The sequence below is a fragment of the Oncorhynchus mykiss genome, chromosome 18, assembly GCF_013265735.2.
Source record: "Oncorhynchus mykiss isolate Arlee chromosome 18, USDA_OmykA_1.1, whole genome shotgun sequence".
NCBI lineage: Eukaryota > Metazoa > Chordata > Actinopteri > Salmoniformes > Salmonidae > Oncorhynchus > Oncorhynchus mykiss.
The window spans coordinates 34,762,214-34,789,204 of record NC_048582.1 but is presented as its reverse complement, the minus strand read 5'-3'; the positions used below and the strand labels follow the sequence as shown (position 1 = coordinate 34,789,204).

The 26,991-nt window shown below is 40.9% G+C and overlaps 1 protein-coding gene across 2 annotated transcripts in view; it reads left to right on the top strand.

Annotated features, from left to right (window-relative positions):
* Positions 1–26,991, top strand: part of atp9b (ATPase phospholipid transporting 9B) — a 57,103-nt gene that overhangs the window by 5,725 nt on the left and 24,387 nt on the right. For both annotated transcript variants that reach the window (XM_021571744.2, XM_021571743.2), the window contains exons 4-13: positions 1,061–1,174; positions 1,357–1,465; positions 2,828–2,886; positions 3,167–3,218; positions 5,554–5,648; positions 7,290–7,370; positions 8,444–8,519; positions 10,247–10,323; positions 21,766–21,926; positions 26,504–26,646. In XM_021571744.2, the coding sequence (XP_021427419.2) occupies positions 1,061–1,174; positions 1,357–1,465; positions 2,828–2,886; positions 3,167–3,218; positions 5,554–5,648; positions 7,290–7,370; positions 8,444–8,519; positions 10,247–10,323; positions 21,766–21,926; positions 26,504–26,646 (967 nt within the window). The remainder of the gene's footprint in view (positions 1–1,060; positions 1,175–1,356; positions 1,466–2,827; positions 2,887–3,166; positions 3,219–5,553; positions 5,649–7,289; positions 7,371–8,443; positions 8,520–10,246; positions 10,324–21,765; positions 21,927–26,503; positions 26,647–26,991) is intronic.

Genomic DNA, 26,991 nt, shown 5'->3' with positions numbered 1-26,991 from the left:
AACAGTTCAGGGTGCATACAATTCCAACATATATTTAGAAAAATGTATAGAAGAACATGCTGTGAAGAAATTGCTGTCACGAACTGAGGTATAATGTTAAGTTTCCAACAAAGCGCAGATCAACCAAAGCTCAGTTTTATTTACCAAATGGCTTTATGATGAAGAGACTGGTCTTCAGCCAGTGTCATGAAGCTGTCTCTCAGAAACATATTCTCATCCATATTGAGCCAAACCCTCTGCTTTTCTCCTACACTTTGAATTATTAAACAGTTTAGCAGTATGAGTCATAAAATGTCAACTGTCTCTCAGAAACATACATATTCTCATTCATATTGAGCCAAACTCTCTGCTTTTGTCCTACACTTTGAATTATTAAATGGTTTAGCAGTATGCTTTATCCTAAAGGTCAAGGAGTTCATTAACTATAGAGCGTCATTCATTGATCCCATTGGCTCTAATAATCTGGGACTGGAAGCAAGCGCTCATCATTGTGATCATTACAAAAAAAATTAATTTGGCTATCTGTGGGAGTCTAGTGTACTCAAAGCATGCGCAGACCAACTGGCAAGTGTCTTCACTGATATTTTCAACCTCTCTCTGATTGAGTCTGTAATACCTACATGTTTCAAGCAGACCACCATAGTCCCTGTGCCCAAGGAAGCTGGGGCCAAGCTTCCTGCCATCCATGACCTATATACTAGGCGGTGTCAGAAGAAAGCCCCAAAAATGGTCAGACTCCAGTCACCCAAGTCATACTGTTTTCTCTGCTACCGCACGGCAAGCGGTACTGGAGCGCCAAGTCTAGGACCTGTATATAGCCTCGTTATTGTTATTTTATTGTTACCTTTTTATAATTTTCTACTTTAGTAAATATTTTCTTAACTTTTTCTTGAATTGCATTGCTGGTTAAGGTCTTGTAAGTAAGCATTTCATGGTAAGGTCTACTACACCTGTTGTATTAGGATCATGTGACAGTTTGATTTGATCTAACCCATCCGGTGTGCTATGACGTTCTTTCTTCAGTGCAGATATTCACTCATAATTTTCTTATTCTTCTCAGGTTCTCTACCAGCAGTTCAAGTTCTTCCTCAACCTGTACTTTCTAGTGGTGGCCTGCTCCCAGTTCGTGCCATCCCTAAAAATAGGGTACTTGTACACCTACTGGGCACCTCTGGTAAATGTGTTTTTCACTTTTCAGGATTAGTGTGAATGCTTTGTGTAGGCTAACCTTTGTGTTTTTGAACACACAAACTGACGTTGTCCCAGTCCTAAATATGAACACACTTGTATTACATCCTGTCAGTACTTGTTATGTGTGTTAAATGTCAACGGTGTGTTTTTATTTCTGCCACCCAGGGCTTTGTGATGGCTGTTACAATGGTACGTGAGGCTGTGGACGAGGTCCGACGGTACCAGCGGGACAAGGAGATGAACTCCCAGCTCTACAGCAAGCTCACAGTGCGAGGTTCATAACAAAACATGTTTCCTCCTCCGTATGGATGAAGATACTACTGTAACTGTTTTGGAAATGGCTACTCCTCTGTATGGATGAAGATACTACTGTTATGGAAATGGCTACTCCTCTGCTCACACTTGATTGGTCACATGATGCTGAATGATATTGTAGTTGTACTTAAGCTTGCCCCATGCAATTAAGGAACAACACTCACAGGGTTCTGCATTCTAACGAAAGTCATTCTACTTGCTGTAATTGCATTGATTTCTTTCCAAGACTGCAAACAGTTGTGTGTGTGTGTGAGAGGATATCCTCTAGTGTGATATCCATGACACAGGAGAGGGATGTCAGTTTCGCACACAGAATGTGTGTGTGCCTAGTGCAGGGCTGGGCAACTTGGGTGGGGGCCATAAAAAAGGGTCTCGTGGGTCTGTATACACACATCCCCCCACACCTTGCGGGAAAAACATTTTAGCGGCCGCCCTCGTGACAGCAACGATAACAGCATTTAAGTTTCCTGAAATTCTGCACATTTTGCCATGGGGTGTAGAGAAAATGTTGTTGTTTTTTAAAGCAAGTTCGCTGCAATTCCACATATTTTGCCATAGGATGGAAGCAAATATTTTCAGTTTTTAATATGATAACTGATGATCAGTGGGCCCCACCCCAGTCGGTAATTCGACCATGCTTACTACACGATTAGATAGCTGGCCACTATACTAACTTACCAATCTAAAAAATATTAGCTGACATGGGCAAATTGAGTGACTGCTGGTTGTGCATCAGCAATCAAATGTTGAAATTGCACGTGTATTTTCTAACTCTCAAGAGCCCCCCCCCCTGAATGAATTAATGTTTTGTTTGTTGTAATTGGTCCTCGGCCCACAAAAGGAATGCGGGTCGACAGTTTCCCACACCTGGTCTATTGTGTGTGTGTGTCTCTCTGTCTGTCTCTGTCTGTCTGTCTGTCTTTCTGTCTAGTGTGTCTATGTGTCGGAAAGAGGGTATTGAATGGATATAATTGAGAGTGACCTGGTGTGCCCATGTTTTTGTCTATGCCTCAGACCAGGGATCAGAACAGAAGGGTATTACATTTGCATGGGCAAGGTAATCAATCTCTTCAAAGTTGAGGGAGTGAGAAGAAGAGTGATGGAAAAACAGGGTTGTGGTTTTAAGAGTCAGCATCATTTTCAATGACCAAAGATCAATACATGCATTTTATTTCACCTCTGTTTAAACATTCATAGTGTGTCTTATGAGGTAGTCAATCTACAGTCAATGTGTCTGTAAAGGAGCCACTTTAGAGATTGCTTTCTGTGTTTCTGTCTATTTACAGACATTTGATCTTGGTTCTCTTTATTTTTCCCTCAGGTAAAGTTCAATTGAAGAGTTCTGACATACAAGTTGGAGACCTCATCATAGTTGAAAAGGTGGGTCTCTTATAGCTCTTGTGAGCAATGTTGCAATCCTGTAAATTCACTTTGTGTTTGAGTATCATATGGCCCTAAGTGATTCATATGACTGGATCACCGTAACTGCCTAGTCAGGGAAGTGACCTTGTTCAATTATTCAGGAATATCCCAGGACTACTGTTACTGCGCTCGCTAACATTTTGACAACCATACTAAGCTCACTTAGTGGCCTTAGTTGACTAGCTAGTTCTCACCTCATCTTTTTCTGTTTTTATCTCATTATAATGTTTTGTTGCAGAACCAAAGGATCCCTGCAGATATGATATTTCTAAGGACATCAGAGAAGACTGGTGGGTTGTAGGGTCTCAGTGTCTGTAACATGGAATAAACACAACATTCCCAAAGCACAACAAATACCATCAGTGTAATTATACTCAACAAAACTATAAACTCAACATATGACCATTTCAATGATTTTACTGAGTTACAGTTCATATAAGGAAATCAGTCAATTGATATAAATAAATTAGGCTTGAATCAATTGATTTCACTTGACTGGGCAAGGGAGTGGAGCTAGGCCCAGCCAATCAGAATGAGTTTTTCCCCACAAAAGGGCTTTATTAAAGACAGTAATGCTCCTCAGTTTCATCAGCTGTCTGGGTGGTTGGTCTCAGATGATCCCGCAGGTGAAGAAGCTGGATGTGGAGGTGCTGGGCTGTTGTGGTTAGACGTACTGCCATTCTCTAAAATTACATTGGAGGCAATTTATGGTAGAGAAATTATTCCTGCAGTCAGCATGCCAATTGCATGTTCCTGCAAAACTTGAGACAGCTGTGACATTGTGTTGTGACAAAACTGCACATTTTAGTGGCCTTTTATTTTCCCCAGCACAAGGTGCACCTGTGTAATGAACATGCTGTTTAATCAGCTTCTTGATATCCCACACCTGTGAGGTGGATGGATTATCTTGGCTAAGGAGAAATGCTCACTAATAGGGATGTGAACAAATTTTTGCACAACATTTTAGAGAAATAAGCTTTTTGTTTATGAAGAATTTCTGTGATTTAAAAAAAGTTTTTACATTTTTTTATTTCAGCTCATGAAACACAGGACCAACACTTTACATTGGGCATTTATAGTGTAGATAATAACGTTTGACATTAAGACTACAAAGTTATGTAGTCCATATAAATGATTAGGGGAAGGGATTGTTCAATTATAGTAGTGTTATTACATTATCCAGTTAGTAACTTTATGCTTTCCCCTGTCATGTTTATCTTGGCTAATATTTACGGGCAATTTTGGTTATACAATGGAGCAGAGAAAGTAAAGTCATGACAGTTCAAATATCCCACCTTGTCTTTCTATCTAATTCAGCTGTAGCTCACTGAAACAAACCTTTCCTGAAAAGTAAAGTTGAGTTTCATACAACTTTTACTAGAAAAAAGTACTGTAGATTGAATAAAGATATCGGATTTGGGAATGATAAAGACCCGAACAAATTCCTTACAGTTATGATAGTGATGAAATGTATTTGATATAAACACATTCCAATTTCCAAAGCATTAGATATTCAAATACAGGACTGCCAAAGCCTGTCCTCACAGAATGAAATACTCCTCTCTTGTCACATTATAGTAAAGTAGCAGGATTTACCCTAGATCTGGCTCTCTGTCCAGAAAAACACAGATTATAATTTATCGTAGATTTAGGGACTGTCCTGTGACCTATATGTGTAATGAAAAACCCTGCCCACGAAAGTACAGTATTAATCAAAATCTGAACTATTTTGCATTTACAAGCAATAAAACAAGCATGTCCACCTTTTTGACTAGAACTAATAAAGAAACCTCAACATCAATCCATGATTTTACTATAGATACAGTACTACAGAATGTAATGAGTGAAATGAGCCGTTGACTGGCGATAAGGGACAGTATTGAGCTCAGTGTGGTATTACTGACTCGTCTCATCAGAGGCCTCTGTGTTCTCTACCATCAGCTGATTGGCTGGGGAATGGAAACCATATGCCAGACTCCTCCAGTGACTGATGATTTAAATATCAATTAATCAATGGTTCCATCGGGTCTCGGGCTCCTCTCTGAGAGGTATCATGAGAAATAAAGGCTCTGGACATAATTTCCATCGATCTCCTATGTGTCAATATGCCCTCGCCCGAAGGGAGCACTGATGTCTTTATGCCCTCACAACATCTCAGTGGTGTTATGTGTGCAGAGTCATCATAGCAGCCATGAATCATCCTTGGCGATATGTTTTCCATCATGCTTAACCCCCTGGGCCCATTTTAAAGCTGACCTTTAGCCTCTCTGTCAAATAGCCATCCTCGTCCATCAGTTTCATATAGAATATTACCTCAGATCCATACAGTTCATGACCTCTAAGCATTTGTTAGGCTCTTGTGGATGGCTAAGTGGCTTTCTCATGGCTCTATATCGTGCAGTGCACACATGTTGAAAGCAGACATACTGTAATGGTTTGACCATTAGTACATTAATACTTTCAGGCTAAGAACTGATATTTATAATATGTATACATCTTCTTTCACTGTACTGCATATCTTTCATATTTTAGGTACTGACTAAACCCAAACGTCTCTGATTACACACAGTTATTTTTTGCGAGGGATTAAAAGCATACCTACTGTAAAACCTTTTGTTTTTCTAGGTTCATGTTTCATCAGGACGGACCAATTAGATGGAGAGACAGACTGGAAGTTGAAAGTTGCTGTTGTTTGCACACAAAGACTACCTGCTCTTGGGGTATGTACATGACCTGTTCTCAGTATGTGACTAATATAACTGATAAATGTCATGTTATATTCAGTGATTATATTTTGTGTTATTAAAAACATTGTCAGTATTAGGTTGTTTTTAATGAGGCATGGAAACCTTATCCTCATGATAGCCAGAATGCCATAGAACACAGTACCTTCTTTCTCTACGATGAGATGATACTAAACACTTCAGATTTATGTTTGTTTTTCTGTCACTACTTAATGTGACCACATAATTCAAGTTTCAGCAAGTCAACTGGGCGATTTCATTACCATATAAGGTTTCCAGTCGATGGGGGATGGCAATCACTTTATTACTTTTTACCCCAATTAAACCCATCCTCCCTACTTATTGTAACAGGATAATTTTTAGAAGGCTGTGGGGTCATTTTAACGTTCAGTGAATTGTGACAAGCTTTTGAGAAGATCCATACAGTTGTTAACCAAATCATATTCTGTCAATTTGATGAGGTCTATTGAGCTGATTGGTTCTATTTTATTAGTTATATGTCCCATGTGTTATGATTGAATGATCTTTATACAGGGATAACCTTTCACCCAATAACACTTGAGAGTGAATTGAAATTATGTTGGACAGAGCGGGAAAACAACATAATTCAGTATCGCTATTTGACCAGATTACTAATCGAGGTTACAAATTCTAACTTCAGATACACTTTTCTCATAAAACTCTCTTGTCCACATAAGCAAGTTATTTATTTGAACGTTTGATTCGGAACCCCATTCATTTCCTTTTTCATTTCCTATCTTGATGAGACAGTTAGTCTGTGGTAAGACACTTGCTGCAACTGTGTCTCAGAAAGTGACATTCTGCCTCTATTGTGTCTGGCTCTAGAGAGTCTGTATTTCATCCATGGGAGGCATCTACTGGCAACAGCTCTACACTGGGGCTGAGTAAGATAATCTTCCCCTCCCTGCATGTTCTCACCCAGAGAGCACTATGTGAGCATAACTGAGGGTACCTGGTGCATAGAGGCAGCCTGGCTGAATAATTTAATGTTTACAATCAATTCTATTCCACAAGGGGAGTGGGCTGCAGTAAGATCGGCGACAGGTCACACAACTGAAATGGAGCTTTTGCACCTTTATTTACTAGGCAAGTCAGTTAAGGAAAAATTCTTATTTACAATAAATGGCTTCCCCGGCCAACCCTAGCGACACTGGGCCAATTGTGCGCCGCCCTATGGGACTCCCAGTCACGGCCGGTTGTGATACAGCCTGGAATCGAACCAGGATCTGTAGTGCCGCATCTAGCACTGAGATACAGTGCCTTAGACCGCCGCGCCACTCGGGAGCCCCCAACTTGATACAGTTTTTAAGGGGGTTGGGATAATAGAAGAGAGTAAGGTAGTGTCTGTACTGTATGTGTTTGCAGTTAAATATTTTTTACGTTTTGGGTTGTTTTTTACTGTGTCACACACACACACACTACTTTTCGCTGACACGATAATCCCATCCTTTTATAGCAGGTGTTATCTTTGGCAAGCCTCACAGGTTTCTTCAACTCCTGACACTTTGATACTCTCTGGGATAGTTAGGAAGGCTTTTTATGAAGGGAAATATTTACTTGATTACTTTATTCAGGTCATTTCTACCCCTCTCTCAGGACCTCTTTTCCATCAATGCTTATGTCTATGCCCAGAAGCCTCAGCTGGACATCCACAGTTTTGAGGGAAACTTCACAAGGGTAAGTGGCTCACTGACATCACACTGTCAAACAAATGTGAAAGGTACATGACATGAACACAAAAATAGGATCAACATCACAAAGGGATATACCACGTTGACAAATGGCAACAATAAAGAATAGTGTGAGCAGCAGCAGCAGTATCTCCAAGAGGCATGGTGCTGAGTGCTGACATCACAGGAAGGTCCTCCCTGCTCTCCTCCATCCGTCCCCTCACTTATTTTATTTTATTAATAGCAGATTAGTGCAGCCCCCAGAGAGAGTAGAGCCCCAACACAGAGGGGCTTTGTGTATCGCCTTCACTCTTGGCGCCACACCAGGCTTAGTGAGCGAGCACTTCCTCTGCTCATTCATCCTCCGCGGCCTTCCTTTGCATAACGTGTACTTTAGGTCCCGGCCATTCCCACTGACCCCTTCAACTAAACGTACCTATTTATGAGGCTTTCCTTCCTCAAGACGGATATGAAGCTTTGTTTCTTTCAGTGTTCCCTACTTCTACATTCAGTGGTCAGACTCTGAGAACGATGTGGGAAATTATGTCAATGTCAGAGTGGGCAAGCATTCAGCCAACCTGCCATTTTATTTTTCATGCACCTTTTCCCCTGTTTTAATGAATTGACCGGATGTGGGGGCTTGGGTATCATAGTTATCATATCAGGCATGCAATTTGAGCTGAAATCGGAGTCTTGGCACTCATTCTGACTTGAGCTGTTTTCAGCGTACGTCTTTATTTAAGAGCATCGGGGGTGGGGGTACTACTCTGAATCGAGGCCCTCTGGGGGCTTATGTATCACTGAAATCACATCTGCAACCCCACCCAGGACTCTTTTAAAGGAGCCTCTTTCCCCACTATTGCCACATCTTGTGAAAGTATCGATAAGGGAGTATGTAGCTACAGTATGTAGCTCGGACCCATGGTAGCAGGTGCTTATGGAAATGAATGGTACTGAATGGCAGTCTGGTATTCTGACTGCACCGTCTGAGGATGGGCGATCAGGTATTACCCCTATAAAGTAACCTTACTTCTTGAATGTTGAGCGAAGATAAACATATTTTTGAATTTTCCCCTCTAGGAAGACGGTGATCCACAAATCCATGAGAGTTTGAGCATTGACCACACCCTTTGGGCCAGCACTATTGTGGCATCTGGTAAGTAAAAAAAACTTCTCAACTGTGTGGTTTATGATATGTTTACTGTCAAAGGCCAAGATAGGTTGACTCTTAATTTTAATTTTGCATTCAAAGTTTGCAATTAAGCTTTATCTAGACATTTCTGATGTGTAGTTGTTTATGACTTGGGATCACATTTTCCATCCAACCCAATGACATTTTGTAGTGAGATACAATGATTCGGAAATGGGAGATTTAAATACATTTAAATTAAATGTGTGAGCTTACAGTGTATAACTTTCTCCTACCTCAGCCTGCTAAGCTTAATTCCCCACACCACAGTTGTCTCAGTAGAAAGTGTTTGACACTTTCTCAGTCATTCTCCACACCATTGATCTGCGGTTTCCCTCTCTCCCTTGGCCTGACCTTGAACACAAAAACACACATCCTTTATTGCCCCCAACCCACCTTTACTTACACACACCTAACTTAGACCTCTGACATCATTCTTGTAAGGCTTTGTCATTGTCCACCACATAGCTCTCCTTGGCTTTAATCAGAAGGACACTCGATAGACTTAGGTCTTTGTCTGGGACTGGTAAAGCACTCCTCAGATGATCACGGTTTTGCTCTATTAGGTGTGATAAGTCAAGTTGTGAGAAGTTATTCACATACAGTGGGGCAATTTTGTTTCTGATGTCCTTTGACAGCTCTTTGGCCTTGGCCATAGTAGAGTTTGGAGTGTGACTGTTTGAGATTGTGGACAGGTGTCTTTTATACTGATAACAAGGCCAAACAGGTGCCATTAATACAGGTAACGAGTGGAGGACAGAGGAGCCTCTTAAAGAAGAAGTTACATGTCTGTGATAGCCAGAAATCTTGCTTGTTTGTAGGTGACCAAATACTTATTTTCCACCATAATTTGCCAATAAATTAATTAAAAATCCTACAATGTGATTTTCTGGATTTTTTTCTTCTCATTTTGTCTGTCATAGTTGAAGTGTACCTATGATGAAAATTACAGGCCTCATCTTTTTAAGTGGGAGAACTTGCACAATTGGTGGCTGACTAAATACTTTTTTGCCCCACTGTATTTAAATGAAATCTTGTCTGTGCCAAAACCATTTGTCACATTTTTGCCCATTTATCTTCAGTCAAGGTGATTCATTACATTTGATTTGTTTCCTCACCGAATGTTCTCTCCTAATCTTTCAATAGTTTTCTCTTTACCCTTTTTCTCACCCAGTCGTGTCCTCTCTCTCTCTTCCTCTTAGCCTTTTTAGTTGGGGGATTGCATGGGCTGTATTTAAGTTTATTAGTGGTCTTGCTCTCCCATTTAAGCTAATTTAATATTAATGGCACATTCGTCTTCTGTAATAAGGGTGCCTTAATGAATCTGCAAATAAAGATGGTGGAGTATCGATTGGCTTTTAAGAGCTGCTTCCATGGGAAGTCCGGCCAGGGACCAGGAGCCTAGCACATTAAACCTCTGTCTCTGTCTGTGGGGCTACAACCATAGAGCATAGCCGCTCTCTGCGCTTTGCATTGTTTTTTTTCTATCTTTTAAATATCTAGGTAAGTCAGTTAAGAACAAATTCTTATTGTCAATGACGGCCTAGGAACAGTGGGTTAACTGCCTTGTTCAGGGGTAGAACGCTCTAACCACTAGGCTACCTGCCGCCCGCTTACTTGACAAAGATGAGTCTGAAATGTGTGTATGTTCCAGTTGATGAGCAGCATTGCTTTCCTGTCTCTCTGTTTGACAGGCACAGTGATAGGGGTGGTGATCTACACAGGAAAAGAGACCAGGAGTGTACTGAACACGTCCTCGCCCAAGAATAAGGTAAATGTTTTTTGTGTACAGGCCGAAAGAAGTTGGAGATTTGTGTGTGTTTATATGTGCTTGTTGTATGAACAGATAACCCATAACGTTACACCAAATATAACCCCTCTATTTTATTTAAAGGGGTTCTTTGGGGTTTTGGCAATGATGCCCTTTAACTACTTCCCCAGAGTGAGATGAACTCATTGATACCATTTTTATGTCTCTGCATGTTGTTTGAAGGTAGTTGCTAACTAGCGTTAGCGCAATTTAGCGCCTGGAAGTCTATAGGTGTCTGCTAGCATGCTAGTACATACCCATTGCTAACTAGCATTAGCGCAATGACTGGAAGTCTGTGTGTCTGCTAGCATGCTAGTAAATACCCATTGCTAACTAGCATTAGCGCAATGACTGGAAGTCTATGGGTGTCTGCTAGCATACTAGTAGATACCCATAGAATTCCAGTCATTGCGCTAACGCTAGTTAGCACTGGCTCTTGAAACTACATCGAACTTCCTTCATACTAGACACAGAGACACAAAAATGGTGTCCATAAGTTCATCTGCCTCTGAGGAAGTAGATAAAGGGCCTCATTGCCAAAATCCCAAAGTATCCCTTTAAGGCTCCCTTTATTAAAGATGTACAGTAAGCAGCTACAAAAAAACTGAAATGTTGTCATACCATTTATAAAATTTCAGTGGTGTTAGATTTGTAAGATTATAAGCCTCAAAAGGTTCAAGGCCCGTACAGCATTGAGAACCACAGAACTCCTCTCTCTGTTCCGCTGCCTTTCTCTAATCAGTAATCAATCACTGATGACCTGTCAATTCTAAAGGTCACCCCCATGCTAATTAACCTGGAGGGAAATTAACCAACCCAGGATTTAAATTACATTTTCAGCACAAAGTTAATCCTGCAGAATCCCCATTGAGCGTTTATTCTCCCCAGAACGAGGAGATTAATGAAAACGCGTTTCTAAATATAAGATTTCAAACCCAAGATCTTCAGATTAGATGGACGTGGGTCAACTGATAGAGAGCTATCTATTAGATCCCGCTGTCTGGCACTGTTTTGGCAACAGTAGAAGGAAGAATATCTCTGCCATGCACTGATATGTGTACAGAGTTCTTACCTAAAGATCTTTGCCACAACCACACTCTTCTGTGTTAACCTTTTTGTTGGTTGACACTCTCCTCACTATGGACATTTTTTGACACAAGTTCCTTTTAATAAGATCGCTGATGTTGCCGGTCGAACAGCAAGGGCCAGTGTTTTGTGTAAGCTCCGCGGTTGAGAGGAATTCAATATTTCAAGGAGATGTCAGAAGTGCCAATATGGAGACTGAGATTGGGGAGAAAGTCAATACAGTGTGGCTAAAGTCACAAGAAGGTTTTTGCCTCATAATCTATTGTGACACAAGCCAGCACAATGCACTTGATCTGAGTGACAGGACATCAGGTGTAGCTTCTCTCTTTTTATTTGGATGTTGTTAAAACAGTACATCAACATTCTGTGATGTGAGACATTCCCCAACGTCTATTCCTCATTGAACCCTGTACTCATTATTTCCACTGGTTCTTCACAGAGCACATTGGCGGTTACTAGAATGATTTACATGATATACAAAAAGATCCGAAATGCTTTCTCTGCTGTTTTGTCTTTTTCCCTTTTCTTTTAAGCACAATCATGTGGAATGTTACTGAATATACTACCTGCTTGTTATTTTTGCCATGGTCTTAGTGTTAGGATTCTTTGGCTTTTGCTCAATGAATATGCATGTCTCAAGGCTGTAATTCATCATCAAATTTCACACAAACACCGCCGTGCAGCCAGATTAAATAATTCCTTTCACTTTTAATGGGTTTGGGATGAATGGAGTAAAATATGCACTTTTATTCATTGATAGCATCTTTAGGTTGAGGTAATTGAGTCCTTTCCCCCCCTGACTGAATGAATAGTGACTTCATCTGATCCTCAGCGAGCCTCAGAAAATGAAGGTTGGTCCATTGTTCAGGCAAAAGGGTATCCTTTGCTTTTCAGCCATTAAACTGTGTCCTCTGTCTTAAATTTTTCTTAATTTTAATCTACCAAACCCCCTATTTTTCTCAATAGCTCAAGCATGAACCTTGTAGTGAGGCACTGGGGTGGGGGGGGGGGATATTTCTACCCCCCTCTACAGCGGGGGTTTAACTACAGCAGATAAGTCACTCACTGCTCTCTGTGCTCTCAGTTCTCTGGGGAATGGGGCTGGTAGGGGCTTAGCAGCACTGGAATTCACCTGCTTTATATACACCCCCCATCCTCCCCCTCCCCCCTTTTCAATCCAAGTTCCTTTATTTAGGGGGAGATGTTATGGTTTGCTGTTTTTGTTTGCATGGTGCGGAGATGAAAGACCTCTGTGTTCGGTGCTTTGCTGCGAGCCCTGCCAGAGAGGGGAAGGGCACTTCTTTTTTTGACATCATTTTCCCACATGCTCCATTGGCTGAGCGATGCACTTGAGAAATAAAAGAAAAGTTCGGACCTTTTGAAGGAAAAGCCATTTCAATATGGGAACTTACTCTTTTTTGGCTTCTTTTTGTGGTATTCAAGGAGGTTTGTGACAATTCAGTTTATGGTTTACCAGGAAGTGCCACCAAGAAACTCATCTCTGCCCAACAACACGGTTTGCATGATAAAAGACTGCAGTGGAGACTTTCGCCTGATTATTCCCGTGTTCTTCACCCTTGACGTAATAAGGTTGAGGAACTCATTATCCTAGGAGGGGATAAAAAAAATATGTCCTCTTGAAAGTGAGACTTAAGGAATGGCTTAAGCATTATTTGCCTATCAGTAACTAGCTTTATAAGTTCATACACTAGGGATCCTGCTGTCTCTATATGAAGGAATACTTCTATATGAATGCCTTTGTCGATCCTACAGCTATTGTCAGCAGTAATCATGCGCCTATGAACCCGAGTTAGCACTGAAGTCCACTGTGTACTAACAGTATATCAGCTCAAACACAACCATCACCGTCATGTCTCTCTCTGATGAGCCTAGCAGTTTAGCAATAAAAACAATCAATAATCCCAGAAAAGTGCAAAAACATTGTCCAGATCAACATATGTATCCTAAGAAACAATTCACTGTATCACAATTCCAGTGGGTCAGAAGTTTACATACACTGCCATTAAACAGCTTAGAAAATTCCAGAAAATTGTGTCATGGATTTTGAAGTTTCTGATGGGCTAATTGACATCATTTGAGTCATTTGGAGGTGTACCTGTGGATGTATTTCAAGGCCTACCTTCAAACTTAGTGCCTCTGCTTGACATCATGGGAAAATCAAAATAAATCAGCCAAGACCTCAGAAATAAAATTGTAGACCTCCACAAGTCTGAATCATCCTTGGGAGCAATTTGTGTCTGTGTAGGTAAGTAAATAAATAAAACAACAGTAAAAAGACATTTCAAAAAAGAGTAGCAAGGCTATATACAGACACCTGTTAGTCAGGCTTATTGAGGTAGTATGTACATGTAGGTATCGTTAAAGTGACTATGCATATATGATGAACAGAGAGTAGCAGAAGCGTAAAAGAGGGGTTGGGGGGGGCTAAACGGGTGATGATTTAGCACTGTCGTTGCACCAAACCTACCCATAAATATCAATGCCTTTTAAAGTCAATACACAATTATTTATTTTTAAACCTGCATATTTAGTTAATATTGCCTGCTAACATTAATTTCTTATAATTAGGGAAATTGTGTCACTTCTCTTATTTATTTTATTTTATTTCACCTTTATTTAACCAGGTAGGCTAGTTGAGAACAAGTTCTCATTTGCAACTGCGACCTGGCCAAGATAAAGCGTAGCAATTTGACACATACAACAACACAGAGTTACACATGGAATAAACAAAACATACAGTCAATAATGCAGTAGAACAAAAAAGTCTATATACACTGAGTGCAAATGAGGTAAGTTAAGGAAATAAATAGACCATGGTGACGAAGTAATTACAATATAGCAATTAAACACTGGAATGGTAGATCGGCAGAAGATGAATGTGCAGGTAGAGATACTGGGGTGCAAAGGAGCAAAATAACGAAGTAAATACCAGTATGGGGATGAGGTAGGTAGATACAGTAGATGGGCTGTTTACAGATAGTCTAAGTACAGGTGCAGCGATCTGTAAAATGTTCTTAAAGCTAGTGAGGGAGATGTGAGTCTCCAGCTTCAGAGATTTTTGCAATTCGTTCCAGTCATGGGCAGCAGAGAACTGGAAGGAAAGACGACCAAAGGAGGAATTGGCTTTGGGGGTGACCAGTGAGATATACCTGCAGGAGCGCGTGCTACGAGTGGGTGCTGCTATGGTGACCAGTGAGCTGAGATAAGGCGGGGCTTTACCTAGCAGAGACTTGTAGATAACCTGTAGCCAGTGGGTTTGGCGACGAGTATGAAGAGAGGGCCAACCAACGAGAGCGTACAGGTCGCAATGGTGGGTAGTTTATGGGGCTTTGGTGACAAAACGGATGGCACTGTGATAGACTGCATCCAGTTTGTTGAGTAGAGTGTTGGAGGCTATTTTATAGATGACATCACCGAAGTCGAGGATCAGTAGGATGGTCAGTTCTACGAGGGTATGTTTGGCAGCAAGAGTGAAGGATACTTTGTTGTGATATAGGAAGCCGATTCTAGATTTAATTTTGGATTGGAGATGCTTAATGTGAGTCTGGAAGGAGAGTTTACAGTCTAACCAGGCACCCAGGTATTTGTAGTTGTCCACGTATTCTAAGTCAGAGCCGTCCAGAGTAGTGATGCTGGACGGGCGAGCAGGTGCGGGCAGCGATCGATTGAAAAGCATGCATTTAGTTTTACTTGCGTTTTAAGAGCAGTTGGAGGCCACGGAAGGAGAGTTGTATGGCATTGAAGCTCGTCTGGAGGTTAGTTAACACTGTCCAAGGAGGGGCCAGAAGTATACAGAATGGTGTCGTCTGCGTAGAGGTGGATCAGAGAATCACCAGCAGCAAGAGCAACATCATTGATATATACAGAAAAGAGAGTCGGCCCGAGAATTGAACCCTACGGCACACCCAGAGACTGTCAGAGGTCCAGATTACAGGCCCTCCGATTTGACACACTGAACTCTATCAGAGAAGTAGTTGGTAAACCAGGCGAGGCAATCATTTGAGAAACCAAGGCTGTCGAGTCTGCCAATAAGAATGTTGTGATTGACAGAGCCAATCAGAATATGGCTGCACACTAATGTCTCTTATCGATGACTGCTTGCGTTCCGTGCAAGCAGTCAGGGTATATGCAGCAGTTTGGGCCGTCTGGCTCATTGCGAACCGTGTGAAGACCATTTATTCCACAGGCCATAATTCATTTGCCAGAATTGTACATAATTATGATATAACATTGAAGGTTGTACAATGTAACAGCAATATTTAGACGTAGGGATGCCATCAGTTAGCTGAAATATGGAACGGTCCCGTATTTCACTGAAAGAATAAACGTTTTGTTTTCGAAATTATAGTTTCCGGATTTGACCATAATGACCAAAGGCTCGGGTTTATGTGTGTTATGTTATAATTAAGTCTATGATTTGATATTTGATAGAGCAGTCTCTTGTGTGAAGCTGCTATAGACCACCAAGTGCTAACAGTCAGTATCTGGATAATGTGTGTGATGTCAACAGAGGTAATTTTCTGGGTGACCTAAATACTGTGACTGGCTTTCATCAAGCTACCACTCAAGAAAAAGCTTCAAACTGTAACCAGTGCCTGCAACCTGGTTCAGGTTATCAGTCAACCTACCAGGTTATTTACAAACAGCACAGGAATTAAATCATCAACATATATTGATCACAGCTTTACTAATGCTGCAAAAATCGGCTTTAGAGCAGTATCCGTTGGAAGTAGCGGTCACAATATATTAGCCATATCTAGAAAAACCCAAGATCCAAAGGCTGGGCCTAATATAGTGTATAAGAGATCATAGAAGAGGTTTTGTAGTGATTTCTACGTTGAAGATGTAAATAATATTTGCTGGTATGTGGTGTGTAATGAGGAGCAACCAGATGCTGCCCTTGACACATTTATGAAATTGCTTATTCCAGTTACTAATAAGAATACACTCATTATGAAAATTAGTGCAGAATCATGTAACAATTAACTTATTAGGAATTTGGGGCACCACGGGAAAAGTTGTTTACCGAGTTACTATCTCCCGACTTAAACTCTAAAGATCTATAAATATCTCTTACATTAATAACAGTCAATTCTGAATTATTACCTCAGTGTCAATCTGAACCTCGCATAATTCTGGATATCTGCACAAACCCTAGCTTAAGTGATGAATCAGCGATACACAAATTGGCTTAATTACTTATTTACTAACTAAATAATCACACAGAAATGCATAAACACACTGTATAGGTTATTGATTACTAACATAATGGAATGTTAATAGGTCCCAACTGGACTAGCAAAAGCATGACTGTTTGGTTACACCACGGAAAAGGAGGGGTGGTAAGGAGAGAGGGCGACAAAAAGAGTCAACTTGTCGTACATACATTTGGAAGCTACGCTCACTGGAATATGAACATTTAGCACCCTAACAACCGCTCATTCAGATTAGAAATGCAACATATATTTACACGTAGATGTCGTCTCTCTGAAACCACTCGATCTGTCTATGGGGGAGTAGTTTGATTGCGAATAGCTGTGCAGCAACGCTCCCCATCCAACCTGAAAGAGCTTGAGGGGATCTGCAGAGAATAAAATGCAAGAAACTCCCAAAATACAGGTGTGCCAATCTTGTAACGTCATACCCAAGAAGATTTGAGGCTGTAATCACTGCCAAAGGTGCTTCAACAAAGTACTAAGTAAAGAGTCTGAATACTATTTTTTTTAAATCATTATGGGGTATTGTGTGTCGCTTGAGGGTGGAAAAAACTATTTCATTTTCAAATAAGTCTGTAACGTAACAAAATGTGGAAAAAGTCAAGGGGTCGGAATAATTTCCGAATGCACTGTAGATTTTATTGGACTCCAACTAAGACTTCGTAAGATGGGACTGACCGACAATTCTCTGTGTTGGAAATGCCAAAAAGACACTTGGACATTTTTACATGCAATATGGGAATGTACTACCTTTCTGGAAGGATGTTTTGAAAAATCTGGAGGAATGGTTGAGGTTAACAATTCCAGTTTCACTGATACAGTGGGGCAAAAAAGTATTTAGTCAGCCACCAATTGTGCAAGTTCTCCCACTTAAAAATATGAGAGAGGCCTGAAATTTTCATCATATGTACATTTCAACTATGACAGACAAAATGAGAAGGAAAAAAATCCAGAAAATCACATTGTAGGATTTTTAATTAATTTATTTGCAAATTATGGTGGAAAATAAGTATTTGGTCAATAACAAAAGTTTATCTCAATAGTTTGTTAAATACCCTTTGTTGGCAATGACAGAACTCAAACATTTTCTGTAAGTCTTCACAAGGTTTTCACACACTGTTGCTGGTATTTTGGCCCATTCCTCCATGCAGATCTCCTCTAGAGCAGTGATGTTTTGGGGCTGTTGCTGGGCAACACGGACTTTCAAGTCCCTCCAAAGATGTTCTATGGGACCTTGAAATGCTTTTGAGTTGAGTTTTTTTTACCAAAAAGTAATATTTTGGTTTCATCTGACCATATGACATTCTCCCAATCTTCTTCTGGATCATCCAAATGCTCTCTAGCAAACTTCAGACGGGCCTGGGCATGTACTGGCTTAAGCAGGTGGACACGTCTGGCACTGCAGGATTTGAGTCCCTGGCAGCGTAGTGTGTTACTGATGGTAGGCTTTGTTACTTTGGTCCCAGCTCTCTGCAGGTCATTCACTAGGTCCCTGGAATTCTGGAATTTTTGCTCACCGTTCAAGGTGATCATTTTGACCCCACGGGGTGAGATCTTGCGTGGAGCCCCAGATCGAGGGAGATTATCAGTGGTCTTGTATGTCTTCCATTTCCTAATAATTGCTCCCACAGTTGATTTCTTCAAACCAAGCTGCTTACCTATTGCAGATTCAGTCTTCCCAGCCTGGTACAGGTCTACAATTTTGTTTCTGGTGTCCTTTGACAGCTCTTTGGTCTTGGCCATAGTGGAGTTTGGAGTGTGACTGTTTGAGGTTGTGGACAGGTGTCTTTTATACTGATAACAAGTTCAAACAGGTGCCATTAATACAGGCAACGAGTGGAGGACAGAGGAGCCTCTTAAAGAAGAAGTTACAGGTCTGTGAGAGCCAGAAATCTTGCTTGTTTGTAGGTGACCAAATACTTATTTTCCACCATAATTTGCAAATAAATTCATAAAAAATCCTACAATGTGATTTTCTGGATTTTTCTTCTCATTTTATCTGTCATAGTTGAAGTGTATCTATGATGAAAATTACAGGCCTCTCATATTTTTAAGTGGGAGAATTTGCACAATTGGTGGCTGACTAAATACTTTTTTGCCCCACTGAATGTCTCTTGGGCGATAGAACAGAGTTACTTAATGTAACAAATTTGTGTGACGAATTTGCACTGATCATTGTTGGTATGGTTACAGCAGCTAGAGTAATCCTTAGAATTTGGAAAGGTCATGCCACTCTTACTCTGAAACAGTGGATAGAATCAATGTTGGAGGTTAGCATCTTATAAACAAATGCTTGCTAGGATCACTTGTAGAAACAACAATTCTAGAAGCTGGATACATTTTTAGTTGTAATGTTATTTCTAAAACTGGGAGTTGATGACTTGAACCCTTTTAGTTCTGTATTGTAGCTTGTGAGATACTGTTTGACTGTGTGCTATGTTGGAGGATATGTCTGGATGTCATGCTCAATGTTTTTATGCGGTACAATGCTTTTTTTAAATTGTTAACAAAAAAATAAACTGTACTATAAATTATATAAAGAATGATAGTAAAAAGTTTTGGAGTATCTTAAATGAAATTTTGGGCAAAAATGCCAACTGCTCCATCATTCATTGTATCAGATGGCTCATTCATCACAAAACCCACTGATATTGCCTACTAGTTTTTCATTGGCAAGCGACAAATGCTGACACTACACAGTGTAACTGTCTTTCAGAATTTGTTCAATCATTGTAATTTTGAATTCTGTAAAGTGAGTGTAGGAGGTGCAAAAAGTGTCTGTCGACAATGACAAGCCACCTGGGTCAGACAACTTGAATGGAAAATTAGTGAGGATAATATCGGACGATATTGCCACTCCTATTTACCATATGTTCAATCTAAGCCTACAAGAACGTGCCCTCAGGTCTGGAGGGAAGCAAAAGTTATTATCCTACCTAAGGAGAGTAAAGCCCCCTTTGCTGGCTCAAATAGCTGACCAATCAGCCTGTTACCAACCCTTAGTAAACTTTTGGAAAAAATTGTGCTTGACAAGATACAATGCTATTTTACAGTATTCAAATTGACAACTTTATGCATACTTATAGGGAAGGGCATTCAACATGTACTGCACTTACACAAATGACTGAGGATTGGCTAAGAGAAATTGGTGATAAAAAGATTGTGGGAGCTGTTTTGCTGCACAGTGTGTCTTTTGACATCCATCATAGTCTGCTGCTGGAAAACTTGTGTTATGGCTTTATACCCCCTGCTATATTGTGGATAAAGAGTTACTTGTCTAACAGAACACAGAGGATGTTCTTTAATGGAAGCGCCTCATATATATATATATATATATATATATATATATATATATATATATATATATATATATATATATATATATATATATATATATATAATCCAGTTAGAATCAGGAATTCTCCAGGGCAGCTGTCTAGGCCCCTTTACTTTTTTAGATCTTTGCAAATGACATGCCACTGGCTTTAAGTATGCGGATGACTCAACACTATACACGTCAGTCAATACAGCAAGTGAAATTACTGCAACACTTAACAAAGAGCTGCAGTCAGTTTTTGAATGGGTGGCAAGAAATAAATGAGTCCTAAATATTTCAAAAACAAATCATTCACTAAACCCTAACCCTCAACTAAATGTTGTAATGAATAATGTGTGAATTGAGCAAGGTGACATGACTAAACTGCTTGGAGTAACCCTGGACCATAAACTATCATGGTCAAAACATATTGATATAACAGTAGCTAAGATGGGGAGAAGTATGTCCATAATAAAGTGCTGCTCTACTTTCTTAACAGCACTATCAACAAGGCAGATCCTACAGGCCCTAGTTTCTACATTCTTAACAGCACTATCAACAAGGCAGGTCCTACAGGCCCTAGTTTCTACCTTCTAGACAGCACTATTAACAAGGCAGGTCCTACAGGCCCTAGTTTCTACCTTCTAGACAGCACTATTAACAAGGCAGGTCCTACAGGCCCTAGTTTCTACCTTCTTAACAGCACTATCAACAAGGCAGGTCCTTACAGGCCCTAGTTTCAACCTTCTTAACAGCACTATCAACAAGGCAGGTCCTACAGACCCTAGTTTCTACCTTCTTAACATCACTGTCAACAAGGCAGGTCCTACAGGCCCTAGTTTCTGCCTTCTTAACAGCACTGTCAACAAGGCAGGTCCTACAGGCTCTAGTTTCTACCTTCTTAACAACACTATCAGCAAGGCAGGCCTTACTTTTGTCGCACATGGACTACTGTCCAGTCGTGTGGTCGGGTGCCATAAAGAGGGACTTAGGAAAATTACAATTAGCCCAGAACAGGGCAACACAGCTGGCCCTTAAATGTACATGGAGGGCTAACGTCAATCTCTCCTGGCTCAACGTAGAGGAGAAATTGACTTCATCACTACTTGTATTTGTGGGAAGTATGCATGTTGAATGCACTGAGCGGTCTGTTTTAAACTACTGGCACACAGCTCAGACACTCCTGCATACTCCACAAGACATGCATTCAGAGGTCTGTTTAAACTACTAACACACAGCTCAGACACTCCTGCATACTCCACAAGACATGCCATCAGAGGTCTCTTCGTAGTCCCCAAGTACAGAACAGTCTCGAAGGTGCACAGTGCTATTTAGAGCCATGACTATATGGAAATCTGTTCCACATCAAGTAACGCATTCAAGCAATTAAATCAGATTTAAAAAACAGATAAAAATACACCTTATGGAACAGTGAGGACTGTGAAGACTAACACAGACACACACATGATAACATAAGCATTATACACACACGTACACATGGATTTTGTGTTGCAGATATGTGGTAGTAGAGTAGTGACCTGAGGGTACACAGTTAATGTGTTATGAAATGTAATGTTTTTAATTGTATATAAATGCCTTAATATGGCAGGACCCAAGGAACAGTAGCTGCTGTCAATGGGGATCCATAATAAATACATGCATGCATAAAGAGTCAACGAAACCAAGCATATCTAGTCCCAGGGGATGATTTGTCTGTCTTTTTAACCTTTAACCTCTGAACCCTGACCTCTTTCGCCTCAACAGGTGGGTCTGCTGGACCTGGAGTTGAACCGCCTTACCAAGGCTCTGTTCCTGGCTCAGGTTGTCCTGTCTATTGTCATGGTAGCGCTGCAGGGCTTTGTGGGCCCCTGGTTTCGCAACCTGTTCCGCTTCATCGTGCTATTCTCCTACATCATCCCCATCAGGTACAGCACATAGAGGTACACACAGTATAGATAGTGTATCTAACTATGGTACAGCATGGCATCCATTTCACTGCTCTAATTAGTCTTTGACTCTTGTTGGGTAACATTATTATTTTTTGTTTATTAACCCCTCTTCGGAGGACAAATTTCATAGTTTTTTTTACAGCTTTTTTGCTACATATACATTTCACATACATGGTACTTTTAAATAAAGCAGTCACATAACTATAATACATTACCAAACATAAGCTCTTTAATCCCAACCCTCAGCCACTCTCAGCCCATCCCACCTATCACCATGTGCCATATATTTTTCAGTTGTGCTGTGATGTTTTACATTTTTTAACCTTTCTAATCGTATATTATTGGGTGACATTGTTTGAGTAGAATCATGGTAGTTGGATTTAATTTTGCTTGCTTAAAACATACACTGCTCAAAAAAATAAAGGGAACTCTTACACAACACAATGTAACTCCAAGTCAATCACACTTCTGTGAAATCAAACTGTCCACTTAGGAAGCAACACTGATTGACAATAAATTTCACATGCTGTTGTGCAAATGGAATAGACAACAGGTGGAAATTATAGGCAATTAGCAAGACACCCCCAATAAAGGAGTGGTTCTGCAGGTGGTGACTACAGACCACTTCTCAGTTCCTATGCTTCCTGGCTGATGTTTTGGTCACTTTTGAATACTGGCGGTGCTTTCACTCTAGTGGTAGCATGAGACGGAGTCAACAACCCACACAAGTGGCTCAGGTAGTGTAGCTCATCCAGGATGGCACATCAATGCCAGCTGTGGCAAGAAGGTTTGCTGTGTCTGTCAGCGTAGTGTCCAGAGCATGGAGGCGCTACCAGGAGACAGGCCAGTACATCAGGAGACGTGGAGGAGGCCGTAGGAGGGCAACAACCCAGCAGCAGGACCGCTACCTCCGCCTTTGTGCAAGGAGGAGCACTGCCAGAGCCCTGCAAAATTACCTCCGGCAGGCCACACATGTGCATGTGTCTGCTCAAACGGTCAGAAACAGACTCCATGAGGGTGGTATGAGGGCCCGACATCCACAGGTGGGGGTTGTGCTTACACCGACACCGTGCTTACACCAACACCGTGCATGGTGTTTGGCATTTGCCAGAGAACACCAAGATTGGCAAATTCGCCACTGGCGCCCTGTGCTCTTCACAGATGAAAGCAGGTTCACACTGAGCACATGTGACAGACGTGACAGTCTGGAGACTCCGTGGAGAACGTTCTGCTGCCTGCAACATCCTCCAGCATGACCATTTTGGCAGTGGGTCAGTCATGGTGTGGGGTGACATTTCTTTGGGGTGCCGCACAGCCCTCCATGTGCTCGCCAGAGGTAGCCTGACTGCCATTAGGTACCGAGGTGAGATCCTCAGACCCCCTGTGAGACCCTATGCTGGTGCGGTTGGCCCTGGGTTCCACCTAATGCAAGACAATGCTAGACGTCATGTGGCTGGAGTGTGTCAGCAGTTCCTGCAAGAGGAAGGCATTGATGCTATGGACTGGCCCGCCCGTTCCCCAGACCTGAATCCAATTGAGCACATCTGGGACATCATGTCTCGCTCCATCACCAGGAGTTGGCGGATGCTTTAGTCCAGGTCTGGGAGGAGATCCCTCAGGAGACCATCCGCCACCTCATCAGGAGCATGCCCAGGCATTGTAGGGAGGTCATACAGGCACACGGAGGCCACACACACTACTGAGCCTCATTTTGACTTGTTTTAAGGACATTACATCAAAGTTGGATCAGCCTGTAGTGTGGTTTCCCACTTTAATTTTGAGTGTGACTCCAAATCCAGACCTCCATGGGTTGATAAATTTGATTTCCATTGATCATTTTTGTGTGATTTTGTTGTCAGCACATTCAACTATGTAAAGAAAAAAGTATTTAATAAAAATATTTCATTCATTCAGATCTAGGATGTGTTATTTTAGTGTTCCCTTTATTTTTTTGAGCAGTGTATTTTGCTTAACTTCTTGACGCTACCCATCCCGTTAGCGGGATCATTTTCGTCAGCAACCGCTGAATAGCATAGCGCAACAGTCAAATAATATTACTAAAAAATATTAATATTCATGAAATCACAAGTGCAATATTGCAAAACACAGCTTATCCTTTTGTTAATCCACCTGTCGTCTCAGATTTTGAAATTATGCTTTACAGCGAAAGCAATCCAAGCGTTTGTGTAAGTTTATCGATAGCACAACAAAACATTATGTACACTAAGCATTAAGTAGCTAGGTCACGAAAATCAGAAAAGCAATCAGATGAATCGTTTACCTTTGATCTTCGGATGTTTTCACTCACGAGACTCCCAGTTACACAACAAATGTTCCTTTTGTTCCATAAATATTATTTTTATACCCAAAATACCTCAGTTTGTTTGTCGTGTTATGTTCAGAAATCCCTAGGAAAGAGCAGTCACAACAACGCAGATGTACAGTGCCTTGCGAAAGTATTCGGCCCCCTTGAACTTTGCGACCTTTTGCCATATTTCAGGCTTCAAACATAAAGATATAACTGTATTTTTTTGTGAAGAATCAACAACAAGTGGGACACAATCATGAAGTGGAACAACATTTATTGGATATTTCAAACCTTTGTAACAAATCAAAAACTGAAAAATTGGGCGTGCAAAATTATTCAGCCCCTTTACTTTCAGTGCAGCAAACTCTCTCCAGAAGTTCAGTGAGGATCTCTGAATGATCCAATGTTGACCTAAATGACTAATGATGATAAATACAATCCACCTATGTGTAATCAAGTCTCTGTATAAATGCACCTGCACTGTGATAGTCTCAGAGGTCCGTTAAAAGCGCAGAGAGCATCATGAAGAACAAGGAACACACCAGGCAGGTCCGAGATACTGTTGTGAAGAAGTTTAAAGCTGGATTTGGATACAAAAATATTTCCCAAGCTTTAAACATCCCAAGGAGCACTGTGCAAGCGATAATATTGAAATGGAAGGAGTATCAGACCACTGCAAATCTACCAAGACCTGGCCGTCCCTCTAAACTTTCAGCTCATACAAGGAGAAGACTGATCAGAGATGCAGCCAAGAGGCCCATGATCACTCTGGATGAACTGCAGAGATCTACAGCTGAGGTGGGAGACTCTGTCCATAGGACAACAATCAGTCGTATATTGCACAAATCTGGCCTTTATGGAAGAGTGGCAAGAAGAAAGCCATTTCTTAAAGATATCCATAAAAGGTGTCGTTTAAAGTTTGCCACAAGCCACCTGGGAGACATACCAAACGTGGAAGAAGGTGCTCTGGTCAGATGAAACCAAAATGGAACTTTTTGGCAACAATGCAAAACGTTATGTTTGGCGTAAAAGCAACACAGCTGAACACACCATCCCCACTGTCAAACATGGTGGTGGCAGCATCATGGTTTGGGCCTGCTTTTCTTCAGCAGGGACAGGGAAGATGGTTAAAATGGATGGGAAGATGGATGGAGCCAAATACAGGACCATTCTGGAAGAAAACCTGATGGAGTCTGCAAAAGACCTGAGGCTGGGACGGAGATTTGTCTTCCAACAAGACAATGATCCAAAACACAAAGCAAAATCTACAATGGAATGGTTCAAAAATAAACATATCCAGGTGTTAGAATGGCCAAGTCAAAGTCCAGACCTGAATCCAATCGAGAATCTGTGGAAAGAATTGAAAACTGCTGTTCACAAATGCTCTCCATCCAACCTCACTGAGCTCGAGCTGTTTTGCAAGTAGGAATGGGAAAACATTTCAGTCTCTCGATGTGCAAAACTGATAGACATACCCCAAGCGACTTACAGCTGTAATCGCAGCAAAAGGTGGCGCTACAAAGTATTAACTTAAGGGGGCTGAATAATTTTGCACGGCCAATTTTTCAGTTTTTGATTTGTTAAAAAAGTTTGAAATATCCAATAAATGTCGTTCCACTTCATGATTGTGTCCCACTTGTTGTTGATTCTTCACAAAAAAATACAGTTTTATATCTTTATGTTTGAAGCCTGAAATGTAGCAAAAGGTCGCAAAGTTCAAGGGGGCCGAATACTTTCGCAAGGCACTGTATATTCCAAATAATATCCATAATCTCCACAGAAACATGTCAAACATTTTTTATAATCAATCCTCAGGTTGTTTTTAAAATATATATTTGATAATATATCAAACCGGTGTTTAGGATTTTCAAAAACACCGGGAGAAATGCGCAAAACTCACTCTGAGAGCCCCCACCTATCCACTTACGCAATGTGATCTTTCACGCTCATTTTTCAAAATAAAAGCCTGAAACTATGTCTTAAGACTGTTGACACCTTAGGGAAGCCATAGAAAAAGGAATCTGGTTGATATCCCTTTAAATGGAGGCAATATTTTTACAGTTTTGGAAACTTTAGAGTGTTTTCTATCATAGTATGACAATTATATGCATATTGTAGTTTCTGGGGCTGAGAAATAGGCAGTTTCAAATGGGTATGTTTTTTAGCCAAAAACTAAAATACTGCCCCCTACACGCAAAAGGTTAACACATATTTGACTTGACCTCTGTTTTATTTGTATCTGCAGCTTGCGGGTCAATCTAGACATGGGGAAGTCGGCCTACGGTTGGATGATCATGAAAGATGAAAACATCCCTGGTACTGTGGTACGGACCAGTACCATTCCCGAGGAGCTGGGCCGCCTGGTGTACCTACTGACTGACAAAACAGGTGACAGGACACACAGCCACTGTAGTATGACCAAATGTAACCATCAGGGATGCAAGCTTGTCGCTTTTCAGCGATATTCACTGTTTTGATGTCAAAATAGGCCATCCACATGAATTGTGTAGATCTGTGTAATTTCTCATTTCGAAATCATTGACTGTGCGCAGAATGCATCCCAACGCATCCTACAAAAAGAATGTCAAAGAAAGGGTTGTCAGATATGTGATGTGAGTGTGGTGCTGAAATAAAACAAATTGGCACATAGGCATAGTTGGTCTGGTTTACCAGAAGGTCTATTTACATAGTTTTGCTAGGTTATTTTTCAATGTTAGTTTGCGATTGATGCAA